This window comes from Pocillopora damicornis, chromosome 5, assembly GCF_964200805.1.
Source record: "Pocillopora damicornis chromosome 5, jaPocDami1.2, whole genome shotgun sequence".
In the NCBI taxonomy this organism is placed as follows: domain Eukaryota; kingdom Metazoa; phylum Cnidaria; class Anthozoa; order Scleractinia; family Pocilloporidae; genus Pocillopora; species Pocillopora damicornis.
Genome location: NC_142674.1, coordinates 28773999 through 28795254, shown reverse-complemented (window position 1 = coordinate 28795254; position 21256 = coordinate 28773999). Strand labels below are relative to the sequence as shown.

At 39.9% G+C, this 21256-nt stretch overlaps 1 protein-coding gene across 4 annotated transcripts in view; it reads left to right on the top strand.

Moving 5' to 3' along the window:
- Nucleotides 1-21152, top strand: part of LOC113684849 (uncharacterized) — a 38147-nt gene extending 16995 nt beyond the window's left edge. Inside the window, exons 26-59 of one of the 4 annotated variants that reach the window (XR_016186914.1) lie at nt 1042-1150; nt 1930-2055; nt 2716-2868; nt 2981-3148; nt 3610-3706; nt 4273-6288; nt 6953-7166; nt 7269-7317; nt 7503-7582; nt 7663-7786; nt 7934-8072; nt 8313-8860; nt 8959-9445; nt 9794-10762; nt 10967-11166; nt 11530-11897; nt 12087-12165; nt 12487-12603; nt 13046-13125; nt 14379-14599; nt 15161-15213; nt 15313-15431; nt 15575-15659; nt 15865-15960; nt 16088-16261; nt 16459-16775; nt 16850-16919; nt 17092-17170; nt 17375-17511; nt 17646-17797; nt 18215-18433; nt 18694-18738; nt 19068-19311; nt 19873-21152. Coding sequence is in view for 2 of the 4 variants with exons in the window: in XM_089207431.1 (XP_089063557.1) it covers nt 1042-1150; nt 1930-2055; nt 2716-2868; nt 2981-3148; nt 3610-3706; nt 4273-6288; nt 6953-7166; nt 7269-7317; nt 7503-7582; nt 7663-7786; nt 7934-8072; nt 8313-8860; nt 8959-9445; nt 9794-10762; nt 10967-11166; nt 11530-11897; nt 12087-12165; nt 12487-12603; nt 13046-13125; nt 14379-14599; nt 15161-15213; nt 15313-15491; nt 15575-15659; nt 15865-15960; nt 16088-16261; nt 16459-16775; nt 16850-16919; nt 17092-17170; nt 17375-17511; nt 17646-17797; nt 18215-18433; nt 18675-18738; nt 19068-19311; nt 19873-20519 (8860 nt within the window). In the remaining 2 variants the exon portion in view is untranslated. Of the gene's footprint in view, nt 1-1041; nt 1151-1929; nt 2056-2715; nt 2869-2980; nt 3149-3609; nt 3707-4272; nt 6289-6952; nt 7167-7268; nt 7318-7502; nt 7583-7662; nt 7787-7933; nt 8073-8312; nt 8861-8958; nt 9446-9793; nt 10763-10966; nt 11167-11529; nt 11898-12086; nt 12166-12486; nt 12604-13045; nt 13126-14378; nt 14600-15160; nt 15214-15312; nt 15492-15574; nt 15660-15864; nt 15961-16087; nt 16262-16458; nt 16776-16849; nt 16920-17091; nt 17171-17374; nt 17512-17645; nt 17798-18214; nt 18434-18674; nt 18739-19067; nt 19312-19872 lie in introns of all 4 variants that reach the window. The other 3 variants (XR_016186913.1, XM_089207431.1, XM_089207432.1) reach the window with 3 other exon arrangements.
- The last annotated feature ends 104 nt before the right edge of the window (nt 21153-21256 follow it).

Here is a 21256-nt window from a genome sequence, read left to right as displayed (position 1 = left end):
ATGAAGTTAGACCACGCCAACAAGCCCTACAGTGCGACGATTATGGTCGATCATATGGTCTTTCTGACCATATGATCGATTTCTGTGTAGTCAAAGTCTTCATGGCTTTGTTAGAAACCAAGAAAAAGTTTCTCAAGCTTACGAAATGTCCGTGAGTAAGAAACGAGTACATACCAAACGAACGACCCTTCAGTTTTTTGTTAGAAATGGAGAACGCCTCCTTTTGTTGTTAGAAACGAACAACGCTTTTAGGATCGTTACTCAAACATATTTCAATTCCGAGCATACGATCGATTTCTGTGCAGTCAAAGTCTTCATGGTATTGTTAGAAACCAAGAAAGAGTTTCTCAAGCTTACGAAACGTCTGTGAGTAAGAAACGATTACATACCAAACGAACAATGCTTCATTTTTTGTTGGAAACGAACAAAGTTTCCCTTTGTAGTTAGGAACGAACGACGCTTTAAGAATCTTCATGGTGTTATCGGAAACAAAGAGCGTTTTAGTGATAAAAAATTCTCAACGTTATTGCCTATTAACAGTCTGAAATTCTGATCTTTTTGGTAATTGTTTCTTCGGGCGACTTGACTTTTATTCTTTCGGGTGACATTACTAAAATTTCGTGCAACATGACTCAGGTTTCGGGCGACATGACTTCGGGCGAGATGACTCTCGGGCGTCTTGACTGTAAACCGTTTTGGGAATAACACGGATTGATTATCAAGGATATAAAATGCTACAGAAGTTATCACCTGTTGGAAATGTAAATGGAAAGTTCAAAATACGAGAAGCCCGCGAAGCTGGCACTCGCTGAGTATGTGGGTAACACACATGCGAAAGATCAGACACACTCTGTATTCTGTGCACGTGACTTACAACTCGCGCTTGCTGGTCTGAATTACCAAGTGAAATTAAGAGCGTATTGCGTAGGTTGAGATATGGATACCTGTTTCTTAACTGCACAACCTCCCATCCCAAGGAATCCAACTGATTGATGATAACTGATTTATCTTGGATTGTTTTATTCAACTATGCATCCACAGACGTTTCTGGGTCATTAAAAGCGATGATGTTGTTCAAGAGGATATGATCGATGAAGAGTCTGAGCAGGAACAGGGGACTGGATCAGAGGAAGTAGATTTGAAAGAAGAGGTGAGAGTCTGAGTTATTGGAGAGTGTTCCTGTAGCGCCTTCAGTAGGCAAGAGAGGCGGGTTTTGATAGAATGCATGACCCTTGTGCAAACTGCACTCGATACAAGACCATTTAGAGATGCGCGATGCCTCTAATTTCAAGTGATTTGCCATGAGCTTAACCACTGAAATGAAAATTATTTTTGTAATTTTCATGTGAATATAACTCATTTTCAAAAGAAAGGATTTTTAGAATTCGGAAATGGTCGATTCTCGTAATTCCTCTCGTGTTAAGATAAGGTTATGAAAACACAAAAAGCGTCCTGGAAAACGCTCAATATTTTTTTCAAAAATACGCGCAAAACTCAGTCGTCAAAAGCGTGCCTGGTTACTTTTTTAAATCTTCCTGTGCACTGATGAATATAAGTGCGTATTATCTTTGATGAAGAGAACTGATAAACGGGTCCTCAGTTACTAGTTAAACTATGCTAAAGGTGCGAGTTGCTGTTGTGTCGATCCTGCTGATGTTACAGTGTAATCGTGATTTACTCTTAGTTTTCATCATTTTTTAATTGTATAAATTTATTTTTATTTAGGTTTTTATGAGAAATCTCTTTTATTATTATTCCTAGTTTATTTATTTACTTTTCGTGGCATGTCTGTAAAGAAGCTAATTAGCTAAGAACATTTGACCACGTTAAATGAAGGTTATTGTATTGTATTGTATTGTATTGGTATAATCTGTTTTTTGTTGTGTTGTCTTTTTTTTCGTTCGTTTTTCTTTTTTTTTTTTGCGTTAGATATTCAAGTGGCATTGGTTAAGTTGTAGGCCGAGTATTACCGTAGAGCTTGTTTGTGACAACACATTTAACATCAATGTTACTCTGGGAAACGCTGCAGACCTATCATGGATCAAAGGATTTCAGGTGTGGCCTTATGTCTCTTGATGCTTCTGTGTCTGCTGCCATTCTCTTCCTTTCCCCCCCCCCCCCTCCCCCGACCTATCATGGATCAAAGGATTTCAGGTGGGGCCTTGTGTCTCTCGATGCTTCTGTGTCTGCTGCCATTCTCTTCCCTCCCCTCCCCCCTCCCCCCTCCCCCTTCAGGCCTATCATGGATCAAAGGATTAAGGTGTGGCCTTGTGTCTCTCGATGCTTCTGTGTCTGCTACCATTCTCTTCCCTCCCCTTCCTCCCCCCCCCCCCCGACCTATTATGAATCAAAGGATTTCAGGTGTGGCCTTGTGTCTCTCGATGCTTCTGTGTCTGCTGCCATTCTCTTCCCTCCCCTCCCATTTTATGAATCCCCTTTTTTTTACGAAGAGAGGTGACTCAGCCATCAACTCATTCATCATCAAAGCAGTCTGTTATATCACCGTTTTTGAATTGTTGATGAAGATACCCAGGGAACCCAGGGCATGCAGATGTTTTGAAGTCAGGTTTTCTAGATGTCATAATTACTTATGTGATGTAACCGCCAAATTGCCAGAAAAGAAATTGAAAGTCTGTGCTGTATTTTAATCAAAATGATTCATGCAGCTCATTTTAGCTACTTTAGTTGTGCAATCCGTATCTCTACTACTTTCAGCTTTTCCTAAACGGTCAACACTACGGTGGATGGTTCGGCCCGCACTGCAGAGGCTTGGTGGTCAGCGGTATGATAGGTGGAAAGGTCTATCACGTGGTGTTGGCTGCTTATCCAACCCAAGAATCATTTGAACCCCAACTCTCCAATGAAGTGGTAAGATTTTTACTCTACTCCGATAACTGGACATAGACTCAATCGTACATTTAGCAAATAAGCCTTTTTTTCATCTTTAGTGTGCATAATTCATTTTCTATCCACTTTGCAGGTGATTTCGTGCCCTTTACAAACTTTATCCGGGGGACCAGTAGTGTCTTTGGAAGCTGCCACTTCACCCCAGTCTCTTGTGATTGTATGGCCAATCTTCTGTGATCCTAATACTGCTGATATTGTATCTTACTCTGTGATCATTAATGATCAGCCGTTTGGAGAACAGGTGAACACCAAATTCAAGTTTTTTCCTTGTGAACATGCTTCACCCCATGCTTACCGAATGACACATTCTACTGTTTTTCAGATGAAAAGAATCAGGGTTAGATTGGTTCTTTAGAACACAAATTCAATTGTCCAATATGATGCGATTGGCTTTCCCTTCACAATTCTCCTTTCAAAAAGAAGGCAATCGATTGCGGGGTCATTCGTGTCACGCCCTGCTACCTGAAAATACTTGCTAGATTTAGTGCCTATCCAATCGATACACGTGATAAGATTTTTGTCGATTTGTATCGGAGATTGTAAATTATAATGTCAGGTGTATTTTAAGCAGGGCACTTGTTCTTCCACTGCCACGTTTATCGAAGCTGTTTGGTCTCCCTTGAAGCCAAAATACTGTACTGCGCTTTTTGTTTATTTTCTTCCCTCTGTAGTGAAGGTATATTTTCTTTTATTTTTGAGCAGGTAATACCGGAATCGGAAAGCGACTACTGTAGAGTAGTATTTGAAAGCAGTTTGCAAGATCAGACCTACTCATTGTGTGTAGCTTCTCATTCTCCCGGTAAGTACTTTAACTTAACGTTGTGCGCCGCTTCTTAACTCGTCTAGTCGCGTAGGAACTGCACTTAAAACTGCCGTGAAAACGTGGCACATTTACCTAAGCTGAACATCTCGTTTTTCTTTTAAAACAAAATAATATTTTTTGGTGAACGCATCTATTTAATATTAACTGGCTTTCGAGGAATATGTTTTTTAACTACCTTATATGTGAATTTATGTCTATGGAGGTTGTTAGTGAAGCATTTAATTCTTCTGCTAAAAGTTGTGTATTTTTATCTTTACTGAATCGGTACTTAAATTAGTTAATGTCCCAGTTTCAGTGGTGATGTATTTGTTATTGAATAATCCGAGTTGACGACACTTATCTGTCTACGTTAGAATGCATAAAAAAATAGTCACAAAACAAATAAACAAAAATGTGCTCTATTGATATATTCTTAGGCTCGTTCGTTTTTTTTCACTAGCTTTTTTCTTGTTACCTTGTTTAACAATAACATCCAAATCTTTTAGCGAAAGAAAACATGTTCACAATTTATTTTAATTCCGCTTTTTTTTTTTTTTGTACAGGATCAGATGTTTTGCTGTATTCAAATGAGGTAGAATTCTCGCTGCCAATACCAGAGGAAATTCTTGGTGCTCTACGGAAAACAACTACTGAAAATTATTTTGAGGAAGGCGAGGAAATTCAAGATGGCGAAGCCGCGCGGGAGCTGCTATTAGTAGCTGAGCAAGTCACTTCGGAGTCGTGTGTAACAGTTCAGTCGGCTGGGAACGAAGAGCTTTCTTTGAAATCACTTATCAGTAAACTGCAGACAATCCCTGAAGATCAACCGCTGATTGCTTTGGCTGCTGAGCCTGATGCAGACGTTGAACAGAGAGTTTCATCTCAAGAAATGGATCATGTACAGACTATGTCAGTAGACAATGAGTCGTTACACCGCCTTGAAGAACAAGAAAAAGTGGCTGGAGATGGACTCGTTCCTTTAGGAGATAAAGAAGCTGATGTGAAAGATGCACCGGCTGACTTGTCCTCAGCTCAGGTGAAAGATGAGACTTGTACTGCAGTTAACGTTGAACTGGACTCTACTATTTTCAGATATCTCGGCGGGAGCTGTCGAGGAACAGAGTTAAGTGCAGAATCGCTGACAGACTCTATAGAAGACAACAAGAGAGTACGTCAGCTACACGAAGAATATATTGACGAAGCTACAACTAGCCAATCTAATGCTAAAAGTGACATTCCTGCACACGTTGTGTTTAGTGAATTAAAAGATGATGTTATTGTTAATCAGTCCGTTGAACACGATCACAAATTAACAATAGAACAAGCGTCAGAGCAGTATGAAGTGACTCAAGAAACACTAGTAAATAGAGAAGTGGAGAGGACTGAGTTTATGGATAATGACAAAAAACCCTCTGAAATCATCGAACAAACGTCTTCACGTGAAACGAGTGCGGATCTTTGGGATCAAAGCGAGAAAAAGGGCGAGGAAGATACAACAACAAATGAAAACTTCTCAGCTAAACGTGACAAGTTCAATAGTCACGCAATGAGTCACGTAGCCAGCCAGGGTAGTACCGATCATAACAAAGCTGGAGACAATGGTGCTCAGGGAATTTGGGACAATGACAAACCTGAGGTTGAATCAAGAACAGAGCTTGATCAGGATATTGTACGTGACGATATTCATTTCAACGATCTTAGGCACGATGCTTTTATTGCTCAGAGCCAAAGAAGCGAAGTAGGGGAGACAGCTTATGATAGCCCTGAAAAGGTGGTCTGTGGTTTATCTGAACTTGATGCTTCAGACGAGATAGAAGAATCACAAGATAGTGCCACAGAAATAGAGGATGAGAATGTGCGTGGGGCAAATTCAGAGAGAGGTGAATGCCTGGAAAAAGGGATTTTACCCGACTACCTTGCGCAGCTTATTTTAGGGCGCGAAAGGTCAGCGCAACCAGTTAAAGCCACAGAACTGAAGAATGGATACCAGCAAGACGAAAGAGATTATTTAGAATCAAAAGGTATACAGCTGCAAAATTCCTCCCATGAAGAAGCAAACGGAAAACGTAAGAACGAGAACCTACAAGAAGAGCTGATTGCTGCCGCAGTCGAAGTGTTACAAGATTCACTGAACAGTTTCACACAAGTGGAAGACAGAGCCATTTCAATGTCAAAAGGAAAAGATGAAGTCGAAGGACCAAATAACGAACGGCTTAAGGAATGCACCAACTCTGAAAAGGTCGTGTGTGGAGAAAACCAATTAGCAGATTTAACACCGCAGGAAACGAACTGTGTTACTCTTTCATCTAAACATGCAGGAGACGGCAACAATGTCCGATTTGAAGTTGTGGACGACATTTGGTCGGCGTTAAGTAGCAATGGTTCAGTGAAGAATGATAACGACAGAATAATGACTGTTGCTTTAGAAACAACAGAGATGCCCACCTTCGAAGAATCATCAGTCGTTGATGATCCTATGTTCGCGCTCAACAGTAATCAAGATGACGTAGACTTCCAACTTGAAAGTGAAAATAGGGAGTCCAACATGAAGGGAGAGGAAGCAAAAGATCGTTTCCAAGGTAAGATATTTGTCGAGCGCCTAAGTGTCTTTTTTGTCTTTGTTTTGTTTGTTTGTCTGTTTTTTTTTATATAGGATGGTATGTGGTGTAGGCAGGATGGAAACCATATTTAAGCACCGCTTTCACCTATGTGACATCTGGGCTTAAGGGAGATTTCAAGGGTATTGTCACGTGCTCTCTCAATTTGTTTAGGTATTTTCTGATATTCGTTTTTCGGATAATTATTTATTCAACACACCTATTTGACGATGTTGTGTTGTCAGATGTCCGGAGGTTTGGTGTCACCCAGTTGCTTTGGTGTCCCTCTTCTGCAAAGGAAATTACCAATCTCTTCTGTCGCGACCTTATACGTTACCCCAAATACAATAGACTTAGTATGTCAAACAATGACAATTGTGTGCCTTTGTGTACTTTATATACTTTCATTGAAATAGAGGTAGTCTTGCTTGCCTTTAAGAGTAGCCAAGTTTTCTGGTGCTTCATGAAAATGCGGTCACACCTGGTAGCCGCTGGTTTCGGCTTAAAAATTAATACCTTGTTTCACACCCCCCCCCCCCCCTCCCCTAACCAAATGCTTTCAGGCGTGAGTCAAATCAAGTTGTATTTTTTACCATTCGTAACATGTGCATCGTCACTGACTGATTGTTTGGGCATCATCTGTTAGGAGAGGTATTGGAAACAAGTTACGACAAAAATTCTGCAAATGGATCCGAACATCTTCCTAGACCTCTTCTCGTAATCAAAGGAACAACGCCCACCGCCGTGACTCTGGAATGGGAATGGACTTTGCAGCCCAAACAGATCGCCGGCGCAGATATTGTCTACTCGGTGTTTTCCCTTGGTAGGAAATTTCACAGCGATATTAATAGCAATTTTTGGTAAGTTTTTGCATAAAGAAAGCCCAGATTGTACTAATTTCGTGCGTTTTAAACTGTTGTGATATTCCAATTGTGTTTAAATATTAAATTATGTTTCTACAGTTTCAAATTTGAAGACAGTCCAGTAAAGACAATGTGGCCAAATGAAATCGTAAGTAAAACTAATTTACTAAACAAAATGGATTGTTTTCATTACTTGACTGACCTTAAACAGCTCATTAGAAGTCCTCGTGCATCATTAAAACACGCTCGTGTGAACCTTTTTTTTTAATTGATTAATTTAATTTATTTGACTATTTATTTCGTTTAGTTCTTCATATATCTATATACTCACAGGCTAACTTAAAACAACACGCATGGCGTACAACTGGTAGAGTTATCGAGATCACTGGTTTAAGACAACGTTGTAGTTACAGGTAAGATAGTTTGATGTTGTATTACCGCAGTGTACTTACAGCACGTTCCTCACATCTCTACCTCAATTTTGTCTTTATAGACTGGCCGTTCTGGGCCAATTGATGCCATGTGCTGGCGAAAGCCTGTCTCATGTTATTTCCTTTACCATGCCCGGGGCGCCAAAGTCACCGGTGCTCCACGTCAGAGACCTCCAGGATAGACAGGTACTGATAACTTCCTTTGGTATTTGTTCTGCAAAGAAAAAGTGAATTCAGCTTGCTTCTTACTGATGTCTACATCACTTTGGGTATAGATGGCGTCTCCTGGTTTTATCTGGCCGTGTCCACGAACATTCATTCTTTGTATTTCAGGTTACTCTGACGTGGAAGCCGTCCACGTCATTCGGAGATGCAACTGTCGTGGGATATAGACTGCTGAAGGATGGCAAGGCATTCAGGGAAGACTTAGCCTCTGAAACTCTCAGCTTATGTTTAGCTGGTTTAGAGGAAGGTTTGCGTCAATTTACATTTTGAGAACCAACAAGCGGACGAGTCGATTATTTGATTTTCCTTTTGCCTCAATAGATTTTGTTGTCTAAGGGTGGTTTAGGGATGAAAACATGGCTAAAATTGTTTAAAGTTCGTTACAGTTAAAATTTTTATCATTTTAAAAGCAACTGTAGAGGTTTCTGTATCGGGTATTTCTATCTTGCGATCTTAACTTGTAATATATCTGTATTTTTTTTATCAGGTATAATTCATAACTTCAGTTTAATAGCTGTAACTGGACACAATGTAGGAGACAGCAAACCTTCCAATACAATCATTGTGCACTGTCCTACTGTACCTGAATCTCCAGAAATCTACATCATAGAATCGTCAACTTGGGGATCTATATGCATCGCCTGGAAACGCAATGAGCCAGTGAACTCCAGTTACTCAGAGAAGCATGCGCAGTACAGCTACTGTGTCTATGTAGATGGAGTACTACATGGGGAATGTGCTCTGGATGATGTGACCGACATATTCTCAGATGAACACACTTATACCATTACAGACTGCACTTTTGAGCGAAAGTACAGACTGAGCGTTAGAAAATATCTAAATCCAGATGTAGTTACTGGTGAAGATAAAAATAAGGTTTACGTGTGTGGTTGCTATGGTGAGAGCTCCAACATTTTGGAGGTTTACTGCGCAGGACCACCATCTCCCCCTGTGCCTCGGGTTTCTCGTATTGACCAATCAGGAGTCACCTTGTCATGGAGCAGGTCACGTGAATATGGTGGAGTTGCTTTAGCGGTATGTTTGCATTTTTTTATTAAGTGAACAATACCACAGGTTATACGGTCCGTATTATCAATCTTATTGTCATTTATGATTATTTTTCCTTGTTTTAGGGCTACATTCTTCACGTTAATGGTAAATGGTCAACAGAGCTGTTTTCCCCGGAACAAAAAGAAACAAAATTAACAGGTTTTAGGTTAGGAGAGGTTATCCGCGTCCAAATGGCTGCAGTCACTTCAGATCGTGGCGTTCCGATATCAGAAATAGTTAACCAGGAAGTCAATAAACCGCATTTCTTTCCATCATCAGTTGAATTACTTGATAGTGGTGTGGAAAGCAGCTCGAGTTTCCTTTCCAAGGGTTCAGTCGACCATTCGAAACAGCTATCACGCTCTCTAGGGCCGCCATTGCTGATCCAGTATTCCAACTTGGTCAGACAAATTTCCAGTTTTGGACTCACCAATGTATGCTGTCGTTCTGTTTCCATTACATGGTCATTGGATTTTACTGCTTCTTGTTCCGTTGATCCGGAGATACTAAATGCTGTATGCTGGAAAACTACAGAACAACGAACATCTGTTATGAGACACAGGATTGAAGGTAAGGGCTGTGCAAATTAATGTGAATATTTGATATCATCAGATCTTGACTAACAGCTTATCACTTGGAAATGTTCAGTTACCAGCATCAGCTCCTAGGCAAGCAATCGTGCGCAAGCTTTTCACGTGCACAGTGAGGGCAATGTTTTTATCCGTCAATACAGGCTCCCAAAAAGGTGACGAGTGGCTAAGGTGGGGTGAAAAGGGCGGTCAAAATTACGAAAGAAATTTTTAACGCATTTTCCGTGTTCAAATAGATTTACCCTCCCTTCCCCTTGTCCCCTCCAAATAATTATGTTCTAATTATGTTCTGTTTTACTCGTTGAAAACTGCTCTTTTCTCTCAATAGAGAAGCCTTTCAGAATCAAAGGCCTAGAACCAGGCATGGAGTACTATGTAATGTTGGAATGTTTTGCGGCACACGTTAATGACGACAGTTCCAATGAACAACCAATAAACCGTACTCAGTCCCAGCCCATCTCGTTCAAGACGGGCATAGCGCCAGGCCCTCTAACTAATATTTACGTGGTCTCAGCTACAGAGCAAAGTATCAAACTAGCCTGGAAAGCTCCTGTAGAACACGATGTCCCAGCAGCCATGATTCTAGTGAACGTAAAAATGACCAATCAACATTCAACTGATCAAGGCGTAGACTTTCATGTCTCCCCCAACTCCAACGTTTTTGATTTTGAACACTTGGCTCCAAGAACCCTATATACATTTACTCTGAAAGTCTTAACAAAAGATGACATCTTCGACATCCCTGAAGGGGGAAGTACTTCAGTTGCGAGTTTCTGTGCGTCGACAAACGGCGTAGATGTCGCCGACAAACTTAAACTTACGTCACGCTCTCCTACCTCACTTGCTATTAAATGGCAGTCAGCAGTGGCCTATGGTTTGTCCATCATTCGGCACCACATAGTACATTATGTCGAAAACAGACAGCAACGAAAGAGGTCACGTGGTAAAGTGGTACAGGAAGCGGAGACCGTTAATGATTTCCTCGTCGAAAGCGAACGCTGTGAAGCAGTGTTAAGAAGACTGGAACCTGGTAGTGTTTATAGGATCATTGTTCAGACGGTTGAAGGAATTATGGACTATTCGTATGAGGAAGACTTTGACAGTGACCATAGTGACACGAATTCCACAAACAGTAGCGCTCCAAGTGAGAAACCTGCTGATTTGCAACGAATTTACCTATCAGAACCCCTGTTAGTTTCTACCACTGCCCCACCTGAATCGCCTGTGCTTATGGTTAGCAGCTTTACTGCAACTCAAATTCATCTGTCATGGAATAGACCTCTGGTTCTCTCGCCAGGTGAGGAAGTTAACAGTTGTTTATTATATACTTTCCTCGAATTGCCTGCTTACGTGCCAGAAACGTCACTCCATTTTGGCTCTGCTCGTATCTGGCAAAAGTTGGAAGTGGCTCATTTTTCCAAATTTGTGTTTAAGGTGCGTTATCTTTTTCAAAAAACTAACAGAATATACGATTAATTTGTTAATTTCTCACCCGGCCCAGTCACTGATGATGAGGAAATTCCATGTGGTCGCGTGCGTCATTTAAAGGGTTTCCGTGTGCAAATGAATGGCCGCGTGTTCACCAGATTAACCGCTGATAAGAAAAACATTACTATCAAGAAATGCAAATCAGGAATGAAGTACACTTGTGTTGTTGTGGCTATGACTTGTCCAGAGATGTTTGGTTGTCAACAAAGGAAGGTTAGTTAAGTGTTTTTATGTTGTGTTATATTTCTCGCGAGTTTTCGTTATTATCATTATTATTATTATTATTATTATTACTGTTATGATTATAATTCTTATTATTATTATCTTTATTATTAGTATGTCTTTTATTATTTTCACGTATATACTTACCTTTAAAACCTCTAATCATCATCTGTTGTTTGGAATTAGAACGCCTCTGAACATAACTCTTTGTCCATACTACTTTGCGCTTCTAACACAAGATGAAACACTGGTACTCAATCAAATAGGCTTCTAAACATTTAGATTTGAAGTTTTTTCATGTAGTTATCAGTTTTTTCAGTGATGTGTTTTGTACCTTCTTGTGGCCTGTTGCAGAGTGAACCGTCTGACTCAACCATCAGCGGCACAGACACAGATGAAGATGACATTAAATCCTCCTTGTACTGTTTCGAAGAGTCGGCCTCAGATCCCGTTGAAGTTACTTTACCTCGTCAGGACTGGGGAGTTTGTTTGAGAGTAGATTATTGTGCAAGTAGGCCTGACAGCTCGTTGGGAAGCAGTACGTGTAGTGAGACTGGTGACGAGGAGGGTGGAGTGGTAGCTCGGTGGAATTTGATGTCTGACGTAGCAGTTTATACGAGTGGATATAGATTGGTGTGGTATTGCAGTACACTTGAATATCGGATGGAAGTTTTCTTACCTGGGAATGTAAATGAATATGGAATCTGGTCTGTATCACCGAGGTAACACTCAGTTAACAGCAACATTTTGATTTTTCTCACTCTTTGCGATTGTATCCTCGTCAGAGGCACGTTTGGTTGTGATGCACTGTGGGTGAACTTGAATTTAGTTCAGGTGCGCCTGCACTAATTTGTCTTGTTCAGTACTTTCGCTCAATTTTTTTCTTTTTCATTTTCCGTCTTTTTTACCAGTGCTGTTTACACTATTTACTTGGAGTTACTTGACGAAACAAAAGAAGCCAAAGCTGTGTTTGGTCCGGTTCATTGTCAGGTAACTTTTATATGATCGTCCCCACACCTCCGCGTCATAAAAGGACACCCCAACTCCTTTTTTTTCAATTCATTTCAACTCCCAATATTTCACCAAAGGAGTAAAATAAACAGCTGTCAAACACTATGGCTTGTGGCCTTGTACTTTGTGGCCTTTAACATATGACGTAAACGCTGTTTTCTCCTCATTGAAAATTCTCTTTATAGAGTCCTCTCCCCTTTTTTCTCCTTTTCAAAAAAATTCCCTTAAATTTTCTCCTTTCTCCTCCCACGTATGTCTTGCTGTACTTTGTGGCTTGCAAACTGTTACTTTTTTATCTAGACACCAGGCCCTCCCGCTTCTCCATGGATCTGGTGCCGAACTTTGTCTCCGTATCAGATCACTATCGAGTGGAATGAACCTGTTACATACGGGGATGTTTGCATCCGGGGTTATCAGGTTAGTTTCCTTATATTTTACAGAGAACCACTCCTCAAAAACAGAGATAGAATTTTGGTGTTGTTGGCAAATCACGACGTGTTGGAAGTGATGACCTGAAAGTTGCGGCCTTGCAAGAAATTTTCTTTTGAGCCAAAATGACAAATGATAGGTTTAACAAATGTTTTTCGACACCAGAGACCACACACTTATATATGGTTCACCAGTCACCTTAAATATATTTTTTGAAAGATGTCTTGTTTGTATATAAATTAATTCCTTAACAGCCTTTGTACGGAACAACATACCTCAGTCAGTGTCGGTAAAAACCCGAAAATAGTGATAAAGAAGACATTGCTAAATGTATTTTAAACTGAACCTGGTTATGTTCGTAGAGCCCTTCAACGTTGTTCTCCGATGAAAAATTTATGATGAGATAATTTTTCCATTTCTCTACATACAGGTTTATCTTAACGGCCGTCGCTTGGAGAAATTAGTTGACCGAACGCAAAGACGAGTCACTATCCACTGCCAATCATCCTGGTAAGAATGCCGTGACATGTCACAAATCTACCTCTTAGCTGTGTCACATTGAGATGGAGGTGAAACGCTGTGTAATACTTTAAGTCACAATGTTTTGATGCATATTATGCAAAAAGGGCATAAACCGAGATATAGTCGAGCTAAACACTAAGAATGCTCTCAATTTTAGTAAAGTGACCGAAAAAAATGAATAAAATCACTTAAATCTGAAAATTTACATTTTAAATTAACTTTAGTTTAATGTAGATCAACAAGAGATGACTTTAGCTGCTGTCTGTATATAAGGGTTTCTCATTTTAATTAACTTCAGTCTTTCGATATGAAAAGTGTTATCTTCTCACCTCGGGGAGCTTAAATTGAATAGCAATTTAAAATTGTTTTCCGTAGTTGCTTAGACAACAAATAGAATTATTTATTATCTTGCTTTTACTCCTGGGAATTTCGTCTTCCTGTCCATGTAACTACACTCTACAACTCAGTCGCCGAACGACCATCTTTCGATTGACTTGCGTTAATATCAAATTCTTGGTCTCGTCATTCCATTATTAGAGAAGGTGAAGTGTAATTTGAATGTGACCCTTGTATGATTTTGTTTTTTAGTGATGTACATCCATACCTGTTTGTGTTCGTGTTATCTACTTTTATGGTTAATCGTACTTTATGGATTTTTTCTGTTATATCAAATGTGTTCTTTGATCATGTAGTAGAAAACCTTTCGAGAACATATACATGATATTTTAAGGAAGCATCAGTCAAGTATTCAGGCATATCATCGTAACACATCATCGATCGAACACCTCGGTAAATAAATTGTGCTAAACACCTGCTTGAGAATTTTTCTTTTCGTTTAATCTCCTGTTGATAAACTTGCATCGTGTTTCATTTAATCCCACGCGCTTAGCTCTCCGCTTAAACGAACTTAACTTAAAAAGCACTATGAAAATCTCGAGGCATCACAACTTGTTTTTGTGTTTGGTTACTAGTCTTAAATATCTTTAGGACTCATTCTTTATATCTGCTACTGTTAGGGTTAAGTTTGAGCAATAACTTCTTGGACATGAATAAAAATAGTTTAGGCATTTATCGCGAGTATTTCTAAAGTTTGTTACAGAGAATTTGTACTTTCTCTAAACGATCAGTTGCTTTATTTTCTGATGTACTATGATAAATTTTTTACACGCGTTACAGAAAATCTTGCGATTGATCTTTGATACGTGTTGATAGCTGCTGTATTGTGTTTTATTTCCCTCCAGTGTGTACCGTGTATCGCTCGTAGCTCTTGGATCTGATCCTCAGTATGGTGACTCTCCCCCGTCCAATGTCCTGAAGCTCTGTACTCCTGTTGCTCAAGACAGCTTAATGAGACGTAGACCTTCAGGGGGGGTCAGACGACCATCTCTTGACTTCACCGTTAATGTTTTATCTACTTCAAATACAAGCATCTCATTCGAATGGACTCATCCCCCGGAAATATGTAAGTTTCTGTCTGACTACTACCATATGTCTACACGTGTGGGTGTATGCGCAGTTCTTTAAACGGCAACAAGTTTATTCCTTAGTATTGAGAGATGTTGCCAGTATATATTTGCTCAAATTTACGTCATATTTGCCTACAGAGGGAAAATTTCGATTGAGACTTAGACGCTTTTAGTCGGCTACATTTATTCACCTCGAGTTGTTGCGGAAGTCTGGTTTCTGATAAGCTATTGTGATTTGTTGGGGTTAGGGTTAGGGGGATGGGGGCGTAAGTGATGCAATACTCGTTTAAAATAGGTTCTTGTGCATCTCTCTCCTCTCCCTGGATCGAGGATTGTAGAGCGAGGACCTCTATGGATGAACGATAAACTTCCCTCACGTGTAAAGCCACGTGACTTTCATTGGTTTCTTCTTTTTGTAAAGCTTACACGAGTACAAAGGACCAGGCCACAACCGTTTGTTTCTTTGATGGAGTTTTGAATCCTCCTGAGGCAAAAGTTTCCTGGCACAAAGAAGAAATTGCAGACATTTTTTAATTGTGTAACCGTTCTTTTTCTAGTGGATACCGCTGATCATTATGTCATCAAATGGAGCTCTGTTCTCCAACCGCAGGTTAGAATGCACCAGTTAATGTTTCGTCTCGTCAAAGGCTATTGTTTGCTCCTTACTGCGGTTAGTTTAGAGGTCAATAGTTTTTTTTGTACCTTTTAGGCTCAAGAGCTAACATTACCATTGACTCGGACCTGTCACGTGATTGAAGACTGTTCCCCAGGAACCAATCACTTTCTTGTTGTTGCAGCCGTGAATGCTAGTGGCGGCCTGGTTTCCAGGTCAGAGCAGTATTCATTACAAACGTTGGCTCCTGTTCAACAACCTGTCCTTAAATTGAGGTATTCTCTTTGTTAGTGATTGGATTGCTCCCTAAAGACTCGGGAATGTTTGCTTAGTAAGGTCTTGTTCTTCCTTTTGACAGATTTTGTCGTCAGGCGAGTATAACAATTGAATGGAGCAAGCCAGCTACTTTTGGAGATGCTGAAATTGATCACTACGAGCTTATGGTATGTTCTTATGAGTTATTTAACAAATCTCTATAGTATCTTTTGAGTGTGTTTATTTTGTTTTAATTATAATGGCTGACATCATTTCTCACCATATGCAGAAATTTCTCACATTTCTTTGGGGCGGGAGGGTCACTAGGTAACAGAATCCAAGTCGAAGTTTGCTGAACCTTGTTCTTTTCATTTTCTTTTTTTTTTTTTTTAGGTCAACAGCAAATCAGAAGCACAGCTGGATGTTGAGTGTAGTGAATACAAGTTTAACACCTGTGATCCTTGCCAAGTGTACACATTTGTTTTAAAAGTAAATTATTTTAAAAATCCTTGAAAAATCTTATGTGGTTAACTTTTCCTAAAGGTTCATTTCTTTTGCCTTTTAGGCAGAAATTTTAAAATATGAAATTCACGATGAAATCCTTTTCTCTCCCTAGGCTCTCAGCACTAAACCAACCTGTGATAGCAGCTGGTCGGAGCCTTTGGTAGTTACGTGCCCTGGTTCTGAGAAGCCTCAGATCACTAGGATCCAGTCTCAACAGGTCAACTGTATAAGTTTAGGATGGAAGCCACCACTTCTCAAGGGTGGAGCGGTGTTGGATAGTTACAAGGTGATAAAACTTGACCTTTCTTTCATGAGTGTATTATAGCATTGGTTGTTTTATTACAATATGCGAATTTACATGTGTCTGCTTCCCTACGTTGGATTATCATGTTCACTTTGCTGCTTTTTTTGAATGTAGCATGCACACACATTCTTTCCTTCTTTCTAATGTGCGTCCCAATCTGTTTGGGTATTTGGTGTTAGGTTTATTACCTAGAAGATAATGGTGAATTGGTGACGAGTGAAGACCTCAAAACAAATAAAGAGACAATAAAACATGGTCCACTACCCAGCCAAACTGAAAAGGATGAACTTCTTCCTGTGTCTCCTGACCGTTACTACTGGGTCATGCTGCAATTGGAGCTCTTACCAGAAGATTGCCGGGAAGTTTGCTCTGAGCCAATCAAGACACGCGCTGCTGTGTCGCCTGACCCACCTCTGATTAGTGTAGAAGTCGAGTGTTTGGACAAGAGGAGGAGACTGGAGAAGATAATATGTGAACTGACTTACAAGCGAGACAGGTAGAGTTTTATTAGTGAATTGGGTTTGTTACAACATTTTAGTAACAAAGACTTCTATGTCTTTCCTTCATTAGGCTTCAGAGGATGGTTAATTTATTGGAAAACAGCATTGTTGTAAAAGGATCTAAGGAGAAAGATGACAAGGTAACACATTCCGTTTATTTTAGATTTCCTGACACGACCATGTCGTGTCATTTTACTATCGACAGCTGAAGCAAATTTCATTTTTCTTTGAATTGCGAAAGCCTCAGGATTGGCAGTCATGTATATTGAAATCTACACAGTAATTAGATGATTATTTTACACTCCGTTACAGATTGCTGAGGCCACCAACTCTATTTTGGAAATTCATTCAGAGCTCTCCGACGCACTAAAAGATATCAAAGAATTCACAGGTTAAAAATCTACTCCTTTTCATCTTTATTACTATGATCAATGTGGTTTGTGACTTAAGAAAGAAGTCTTTGAACTTGATTGTCTTAACACAAAGTGTGAGCTGAGAAATATGATGTTGGGGAATCACCAACGTTGTGATTTATATTCCCTGGTAAGTATATGTAAATTGCTCGCTGGTCATCATATGCTTTTCTCGTATCTAGGATCTGTTTCAACTCTTATAAGATGGTCTAGACCACGTGACGATGGAGATGCAGTTGTGAGCGGTTACCAGGTTTTTGTTGATGGGTTCCGTTACGGCAAGATTCTATCACAGTGGAGCTTAGAAACCCGTTTGAAGGTATTTTTTTTAACTAACCAATTTAACCTATGCGGCGTATTTTTATGGCTTACTTCTATAAGCAAGTTTTGTGATGTCGTGAAGGACCTTGGTGTACGTATGACTAGTTTTTTGTTTTTTTTTTATGTCATCAGTTGTCTGTTGATTGTCACGTGATTGCTGTGCAGACACTCACTGATCACCCAGTTGGACCCAGTTCTCTTTCCAATGCAGTTTCACTGTCTGGCCGTGAATTTGATCCTTTTGTGTTATTCTGTTACTTTGACGTACACAAAAGAGGTGAAAGGTGTGTAACATTTTTACTAATCGAAAGGCTTCATTACCTCGCCACGCCCTGAAATACACTTTTCAGAGGGTTTTGGTCATAATGAGGACTGATAGCCATGTTACTGCCCAGTGATATAAAAAATCAATGTGAAACAGGCTGATTAGAATTGCAGCAAGGATAATTAAGAACTTTTCTTGAGCTATGAAATGATTTAAAATAATTAGGATGAGTTTTGTGGGTGTGAACAAATGTTGGATTTTGGGAGGGAGTGGGCCGGGGAACTTTGAACCGGAATACCTTGGGTTTGCTCATGAATGAGCCCATAATTTGAGGCTAACTGAACCTCTGGCAGGTGCGATAAACCAACGTCTTAGTAATGTTTAGTATTTGTAAATCTGGTGTTCTTAAAAATAATTGCGGCTGTTTTTGTTTCAGTTGGTCAATACATGGCTGCTGTGACTGGGACGATTCTCATTCTTTCGAGCATAAACACAGGAGTCAGTCTTCAGGTCGAGTCTTTATACCACGAGGAATCCTGGCCCGTAGAATTCCTTGTCCTGTGTTTAGTGTAATGGACGTTTTCAGTGCTCTTTGGCGACCAGTAGCTACTCTTGGTCTCAACAGGATGGTTGCTTTGCTGTTTTGGACAAAGTGGTAAAATTCATCGTCATTGCCTTTCGGTTTGTCTTTATCGTTCGTCCTGGCTATCTGTGTATTTATCTGTCGGTATGTTGGTCTGCTATAATCTCTCCCTGTCACCGTCGCTCTTTTTTGTTTTTGTGTCTGTCTGCTATGTTTGTCGGTCTGGTTTTAAACACTTGCATGTGGTAAACTCCAAGCTTCTTAAGGGGGATAAACTATACTCATGGCAGAAAAACGTATCTGGTAATTTCAGGTGTTTTTCGTCACTAAAGGTCATGGAGTATTTCGTTCGGTTTGCTGAGGAATTTAAGGATGAGGTAGGTGTACACAGAGCGCCCCACCCCACTCTCCTGTTTAAAGCACTCCTACAAATCTTAAATCACAGGGAGGTATAAAAAATACTAAGGGATGGAAATATAGTAGGTATTTGGCGTTAGTTGATACTAGCGTCAACATTTGACTCAAATTCTTGAGTGGCTCGGTTTTTGCGGCTTGGTTGAATCTGATAAAATGGAAGCCAAGAAAGGAAAGAAAGATACGTAAGAATGTCAAATAGAAACCATAAGCGGGAATCACAACATGAGGTTCACAGACTGGTGTAATATCGTTATTTCTTGTAATTTTTCTTTTTTTCGTTCACTTTTAGTTCTCATTTGTCGCATGTTGTGTGCGAAGTGAAGAACCAATTGCATCTCATCGCCAGGCTCTTGCAGACATTTTGACCGAACGAGGATGGCACAAAGGTGGCAACTGCGTTACACACACTTGTGGCTGCCATTCCCAGAGTAAGCGGAATCGCAGTGCACGTCGAGGCGCATCAAGTAGCCCGGATGTTTGTCAGTTGTTTGGCCTGGTTGGAACACCCACACTTTTTCTGTTGGACACCTCAAGTAAAAAAATAAGAATACTTTTATGTTGTATATTTTAATGGTATATAGCACGCAATAATTAATTGTGCTCTTCGTGTGCGCAGATTGCTTATCTCTGGAGTGATAAGCTAAAACTATTGATGTATCATTGAGGCCAAAAAACCTTTTTTAAGCAACGCACTATACGGGAATTTCACCTTACAACGAACACATCGATTTTTTTTTGTTTTTGACGCTGCAACGAAGATTACCTGTGCAGATACACACGCAATAGTAAATTTTTTTGCTTTTCGTGTGCGTTGATTGGTTCTCTCTGAGGTGATCAGCCGGTACTGTTGACTTCTTTCATTTAGGCGAAATGTCGTTTTTAAGCAACGCACTATAGGAGAATTTCACATTACAACGAACACATGGTTTTTTTGTTTGTTTGTTTGTTTTCTTTTTTTGTTTTGTGACGCTGCATCGAAGATTACCAGTGCAGATACGTAGAAAGTTTAACGAATTGATAGGATTATGTTCAACTTTTATTACAAACTAGAGCTAAAGCAGTGATAGTAGTGTTTCATTTCCATTTGTTTTCAGGTTACATTTCATGGCACGGCCGCTGTTCTTGTCAGGACGCGTCAAGTTTTCGCTTGTTTCTTTTGCACATCTTTTCTCAAGTAAGTCAGACTCTCTGCCGAGTGTCCAGTTGCAAGTACTGTGAAAGCGACAGAGAGTATGAACAAGAAACCAATAGCTCTGACGACGAAAAAAACGCCGAAAATATTGCAGGTCAACAACATAGAGAATCATCTGAGCTGAAGTTTTTACATCAACGACTTCACGGAACTAAATCAGACAGCGCTTCCTCAGGGACACTTTTGGTGCCTGCAGGCTATAAAAAGGAACGTGCCAGACCAAAAACAACCACTGCTTTTGGTCGCTTTGCAAGTTCGTCTAGTTACAACAGCTTAAGAGGGTTTGTTGAACCGTACAAAAGTTACCCCCGTTCTTTTAGTGCACGTGGATTCATTCATTCATCCAATCAGTATGACTCTGGAGGGTCGGAGTCATTAGCAAGGAAACATCGTTCTGGCACTCCGCAAACTAGTAACCAATCCCCTTCTGGCAAACTCGCGCTCCCGGTTATTTCCCGGCAAAGAATAAAGAGATCTCATCCACACGACCGAGGCTCAACGCCAAAAGTGAAAACGAAGATATCTATTGATGATTTTGATCTCTGTTAGAAATTATCTCCAGAGAAAAATAGAAAAATTTGACAGAATCGTATTGAGCTCATTACGAGGATAAACATACATCAAAGACGCAATTAAGATGTTTTGTAACAAATAATATTTAATGAAACCAGTAGGAATTTCTGACCAAGTGAAGGGTTAGGGTGACTGGATATTGATTGAAAATAGAACGAGCTACATCAATCTCAAACAGGTTAAACAGACGTGGTCAGCTTATATCGTCAGACTTGGTCAGACTTTTTTCAGCTTATATGGCCAGTAGATGGCACGAAACAACTACACTTCTCGGATCAATATCCGTATCTGGGCAACTGCCCACCTACCCCTCCCTTAACCCAACATTAACCCTGACTTGTTATCAATTGACTGTTGTTGAGTTAGGGGAGGGGTAGGTGGGCAGTTGTCCAGATACGGATATCGATCCCACTTTTCTTAGGTAAGTCACACTTTTAGTTTAAAATTGTTTAGAAAATCAGTTACATTTTATTTATACAGAGATAACTCTATACTTTCGTCCTGGTGACGTTAAAAGGCACAAACGTATTTTGTTTACTCTAAATGAGCGTTTTTGTTTCAATCTACTTACTCATTTTGATTACACTAAATCATTGTTTTTGTATCACTATATTTTTTTTGTTCACTCTAAATGAGTGTCTTTGTATCAATCTATTTAGTCATTTTTTTACTCTAAATGAGCGTTTGAGACGGACGCATGTTTTTTTAAGAGG